This window comes from Echinops telfairi, unplaced genomic scaffold (assembly GCF_000313985.2).
Source record: "Echinops telfairi isolate 266 unplaced genomic scaffold, ASM31398v2 ScPeMD7_4;HRSCAF=17, whole genome shotgun sequence".
NCBI classification, from domain to species: Eukaryota; Metazoa; Chordata; class Mammalia; order Afrosoricida; family Tenrecidae; genus Echinops; species Echinops telfairi.
Genome location: NW_022103900.1, coordinates 4,616,714 through 4,622,506, shown reverse-complemented (window position 1 = coordinate 4,622,506; position 5,793 = coordinate 4,616,714). Strand labels below are relative to the sequence as shown.

Here is a 5,793-nt window from a genome sequence, read left to right as displayed (position 1 = left end):
TTTTATACCGAAGAAGAACGTGGGGCAGAGAGTTTTTGGAAAATTTGGCCCAAGATTACACAGGCAGAGAGCAAGCACTGAAGCCTGAGTGCTCACCCTGGAGTGGTGTAAGTGCCTTCTGGCGGGCGGCGGCGGCTACGACGAGTTCTGCGCGGCCGTGCGGGCCTACGACCCCGCGGCGCTCTGCGGCCTGGTCTGGACAGCCAACTTCGTGGCCTACCGCTGCCGGACCTGCGGCATCTCCCCCTGCATGTCGCTGTGCGCCGAGTGCTTCCACCAGGGCGACCACACCGGCCACGACTTCAACATGTTCCGCAGCCAGGCCGGGGGCGCCTGTGACTGCGGTGACAGCAACGTGATGCGGGAGAGCGGGTGAGTGGAGCCCTCCCGGGGAGCGCCGCGACCCCTGCGCAGGGGCCCCGGGGACCTGTGGGAGCCTGCGAGTCAACCCTGAGCTGTCAAGGGAAGGCGGAGGGGGAGGGGAGGGTGCAGCCACATGGGGATGGAGGTGACAGAGCTGTCAGTGGGAAGGGGTGGGGAGTCGGGGAGAGCAGAGAGCATGCTTAGGAGGCAGGGCTGGTGAGCAGTTGCTCGGCGAGAGCTTGTGCGTGGGGTAGGTGGAGAGGGAGGAGGAAAGGAGACTTGGGGGATCTGGCGTCTAGCTGTCAATTGTGTACTTATTGTTGGGAAAGTCTGTAAAGCTGCTCGGGTATTGGACTGGCCGGGAGCGGTGGTGCTGGAGAAAGAATTGGGTCGCCACGGGATGATGCGTAAGGGTTACCTGTAACGGCCCCGGAGGAGGCCTGGGCTGGTGGTGGGGGAAGGACTTCTGAAACTGTTAGTGTGTCTGTCTCTACCTGGAAAGGAGCTGAGGGCTGATTGGAGCTGGAGGAGGAGGGCAGGGGAGGGGCCTGTAGTGACTTGAGCTGTCAGCAGTGTTTGGTGTGCTGGAATAACTTCGAGAACCGGGCTGCAGAGCAGCTAGTTACGGGCTACCCGACGTATCAGAACAGACAAAACAGTGAGCAGATGACCTATGGAGCGTTAGATCTGTACCAGTTAAAGGTACGGTCCTCTGCTCGCTAGTATGTGAGCATTTATTTAAAAGGAGACACCCAACGTTTTTTTTTAAAAAAAAGTAAGGCAGGAATGATGCACGAGAGTGTTGGAATTTAGGACAGAAGGCAATATTCAGAAGTTGCAGTGAGTTACAGAGTTAGAACATGTAGGGTCTTGGCTTGGAACATGCTGTCACTATTAGTGGGAAGTGCTGGGGGAAAAAAGGAAAAGCGAGTGAAAGACAAAGTTTCATTGGGCAGGAGTTGAAAGAGCATTAGCAAATCCAGTTATTCAAGTTTCCCAATTTCCAGGTAGACTGTAATTTATGACACACAGAGTCTAATCCCTTTAAGGAGCCCAGATGGCACAGTGCATAAAGCATTGCACTGCTGATTCACAGGTGTTTGGGTTGAACCCTCCTCCAAGGAAGATGAGGCAGATGTTGCAGTCTGCTTCAGGAAAGATGCCAGCTGGGGAATAGGGCTGCCTTATAGGCTCACTGTGAGTCCAGGTCCATTGGAGGGTAACTTTTTGTTTTTTTATTTTGGTGGGGGAGGGTGACTACATCAGTCCCACTGCCATCAATCCTTTCAGAAATCGCCACTTCTTTTTTCCTTTTCTTTTACCTACTATGTACAAGTAAGGCTCCTTAGATATTAAACGTGGACAGGCATGTGGACCTGGCCTTTAAGCTACTGATACTAGCATGTAAGCAAAACCAATCCAGAAAGTGATGCATTCCTTAAAGAGTCTAGGAGGGAGAGGTGGCTTAAGCATACAGGGAATATAAAAAATGCCTTAAGGAAGGAAGGGTTTTGAACGTATTAATACTAATAACATAATAATTGCAGCTGACAGTTAAGAATGTAAAATGTATATCTCAGATTACTTTAAAGTATTTGAAAAATTTAATAGGTAAATAGGTACAATTTAATATTTAGCAATAAATATAATAAAAAGGTATACAATTAGATGTTTTCTTTCTATCATGTGGATCTACCCATTGATCTTTGCTTCGTTGTGTGAATATAAGTTGAATATTTTAATTTTTCAGTAGTTATTTTTGTATAAGAGGTAACATACCATATACATTATTTGTTGTTCTGCATTCACTTCCCTTAGGGTACCTTTCTAGATCACTAAATTCCATATCTGTATATCATTGTCTTCAATCTATTAAAAAACAAAACAATTGCTATTTAGTATTCAATGTTACGAATTTGCGATTCTTTATTTAATCATCCTTTTGATGGAGATTTGGGTTTTCTATACCTTTCTTTTCACACCGAGGCCAGAATATCAATGGTATAGCATTTCAATATTGGTATTTCAAATTGCCTTCCATAAGGCTTATCACTGTATGAGACTGAGTATTTTTCAACATTTTCGTCAGCAATGTGTTATTAAAACTGAATTTTTAGCCCATCTATTAGATAAAACATCCATTTCTATTTGCTTTATGACTTAGTACATTACTTTCCAACAATTTAGACGGTCCCTTTTATACCGAAGAAGAACGTGGGGCAGAGAGTTTTTGGAAAATTTGGCCCAAGATTACACAGGCAGAGAGCAAGCACTGAAGCCTGAGTGCTCAGCCACTTCTCTCTACCGCCTCAGCTAAGTAGTACTCTTATTGTACTTTGATGTAGTACTATGTTTAGCTTTTTTTTTTTTCCCAGTGGCATTATTGTTGGGTCTTTGTCTCTTATTCAAAACTTAAAAAACAAACCAACTTGGTTCTTAACTGGTACTTAGATATTTTTTGCTTCTCTTAGACCAGGTTAGCACTTAGAAGACTTCCAGAGAACATGGAAGTAGGGAATAGTGTTGATTCTACATCCATTCTTCTCTGGTTTTTGGAACACAGTTGTGATAATCAAGTTCAGGTTTAGGTGTAAGGTCCAAGTCTGATGCTTCAGTGGATGAATGGAGATATGTCAGTGAATTTCTTCAAAGGTACATACAGCCTTTCTACTCCCATGAAGCATTACAATCTAGTAAACCCACAACCACAATTCTACCCTGCCCTAGAGGGCTTGTTTTGAGTCAGAATTGATTGGATGGCATAAGTCAACGTGAAATGGCAAGTGAGGACATAAAATGTCTATCAGACTACATTGAGTATGGAGTCGTGGGGATATAGAGGGTTAAACATTGGACTGCTAACCACAAGGCCAGCAGTTTGAATCCACAGCCACACTGTGGGAGGAAAGAAGGCTTTCTCTCTGGTAAACAGTCACATCCACAGAAATTCCAACTGACATTTCTGCTCTTCTCTATAGGGTTGGTCTGACTCAGAATCAACCTGATGGCAGTAGATTTTGTTTGGTAATACAGGTTTTAATGAGCCCTGGTTGTGCTGTGATCCTCAAGGTCAGCAGTTTGAAACCGTGATGTGCTTCTTGGGAGAAAGGTGGATTTTCTACTGGAGTAAACAGTTACAGCCTCCGAAATTCACAGGGTAGTTCTACCCTGCCCTACAGGGCCACTATGAGTTGGCATTGATTTGTTGGCAGTGAGTTTGTTTTTGGTTTGGTGGTACTGTCAAGCATTGGAATAATGACCGCAAGGTCAGAGGTTAAACTCACCAATTGTAAAGTATTAGTCTTGGAACTCTTATGTAGGGTGGCAGTTAGTCAGAGTCAACTTGATGCTAGTGATTTTTTGTTTGTTTTTAAATACAGTTTCAGGGTATCATGTTGTAGATTGTCCACTTCTTATAGCATTTACCTTTACTGATAGCTCCTTGAGTTGGAATTGAGTCAACAGTGGATATATCTCATCTATACTTATAGTCAGACAAATCCTCTGTAAATAGACATGGACTATTTTTTAAAATTATGATTATATCTATCTAAAATAACTACATGATATATGTCTCAGCAGTTGCCATGTCTCATTTCATAAGAGGTATACTTGAATAATAAACATTATTTGTATTGTGGCCATGTGATTATTCTGAACTATTTGTAACTCCTTGGGTCAGATGAAATAACTCTAATAGGCTACGCATCTCAGCATCTACTATCTAGAGAGACATAAATGACGTTGGCATGCTGTGCAAATTAGGAGGTTACCTCTGGAACCTGTCAGAACTGGCAAACAGACCAGTGTGTCTGGTGAGCTAAAGCTAGAGTACCAATTTGAAACTGCGTTGATTTGGGCTGTGTGGTACTCTAACTGCTCTCCAGGTGACTCCAACACTTGCCTGCCCTGGAAGCTTGTAAATCTCATTGCTTAGTGAATTTCTAAGGATCCTGTCCACCCCCGCCCCCCCATCCCCAAATCTGCAGTTCTAGTAAAAGAGAAAAAGTCTTGCTGTGTCCTAATACCTTTCCTAAGTGTCTCTTGGAGGTATAACTAGTATAGTTATGACTGAAGATAGGGGAGAATGAAGAGCATAATACACAAGGCAGACATTTTTAAAATTATCAACTATTGTTCAGTTTTAAGAGGACTTGTGGGGTGTGGGTCGGTGTTATTTTTGTTTTAAGGCTTAGAAATTACCTCTACCCTCCATAGTTCCAGAAAGCCTAGATTTTGAGAATTTGAAATTCTATTCTGTATTTTGTCCTTTTGATCAGGATTTTTAAAATAGAATCTTTCTTTGATCAAAGTGTTCAGTAATAACCTTCACCAAAAACCACAATAAAATGTTATTTTTTTAAATGTTCAACAACAGTAGCTGGACACCATCCCGTTCTGGACTCCTGGCAAAGGAAGTGGTTCTTCATGGAGGCAATTCACCACACATCTCAATTCTTCCTGCTATCCTGACTCTCCTTCTGTGGCTCTCAGTGAATAGATTGCTGTATGTTGTGTTTTGGTTGGCCACTTGGTAAGCTTTTAAGACCCTAGGCACTACTGGAAACTTCAGGAGATAGAATAGAAGCACTAAACATTAGTAGGCCAACTAACTGGGATGTCTCATGAAAGCAAAACCCTAAACCTTTTCCAAACAAAGGAACCAGATCCTAGGAGGTGTCTGGTTGTATGTAAGCAGTCTCAGCAGTTACTCTTTTGTTGTTTAGTTATTTTGGGTATAATAACATCGACGTAATCATAAGATGATGTTACCAAGTGTACAAACCAAAGGAAGAACAGAAGGATTCATTTGTGGGGTGAGATCAGAAAGGTTTTGGAAACCATGAATACCTGCATGGTTTACCATTCTTGAATAAATACAATCATTGTATTTATTGCAAATGGCTGATGGATTAAGAAAGAAAGAAACAGAACACATAATAAAAGTATAAAAGAATGATCGACAGGTTTTAGGCTTTGATGGAGTTCCAACTGAAATTGGGATTTTAAATATTTAGTTCTCAAATTTTAATGTTTTCATTTTAACTAATATAGTTGGAAAAAGTGATCGATCCTTTAATATGAATATTTTTGCTTTTTTGTTTGTTCTTCCTCACTGGATCCTAAGCTCCTTAAAAAACCAGGACCAAAAAAAAAACAAACCCAAAAAAACCAGGACCATATATTGCCTTTAGTCTAAGAATATAGCGCACTTAATAGGTAAATGTTGAATTCAACTGGTTAAAAGTTATGTCTGTTAAACCTGAAAATTTGTCCTTAGATTACATTATATTAATTGTTCAGGAGGCAGCATTAATTCCCAGTGCTTCATGGATAATTTTCCTTATTATTATTATTTTTTACATTCTTTTTATCATCTTTTTTTAAAATTGAAAGATCATTTTATTGGGGGCTTTTACAGCTCTTATA

At 41.7% G+C, this 5,793-nt stretch overlaps 1 protein-coding gene across 1 annotated transcript in view; it reads left to right on the top strand.

The window, feature by feature from the left end:
* UBR3 (ubiquitin protein ligase E3 component n-recognin 3) overlaps positions 1-5,793 on the top strand; it is a 195,428-nt gene that overhangs the window by 9,674 nt on the left and 179,961 nt on the right. Inside the window, exon 2 of the mRNA XM_045297957.1 lies at positions 104-372. Within this exon, the coding sequence (XP_045153892.1) occupies positions 104-372 (269 nt within the window). The remainder of the gene's footprint in view (positions 1-103; positions 373-5,793) is intronic.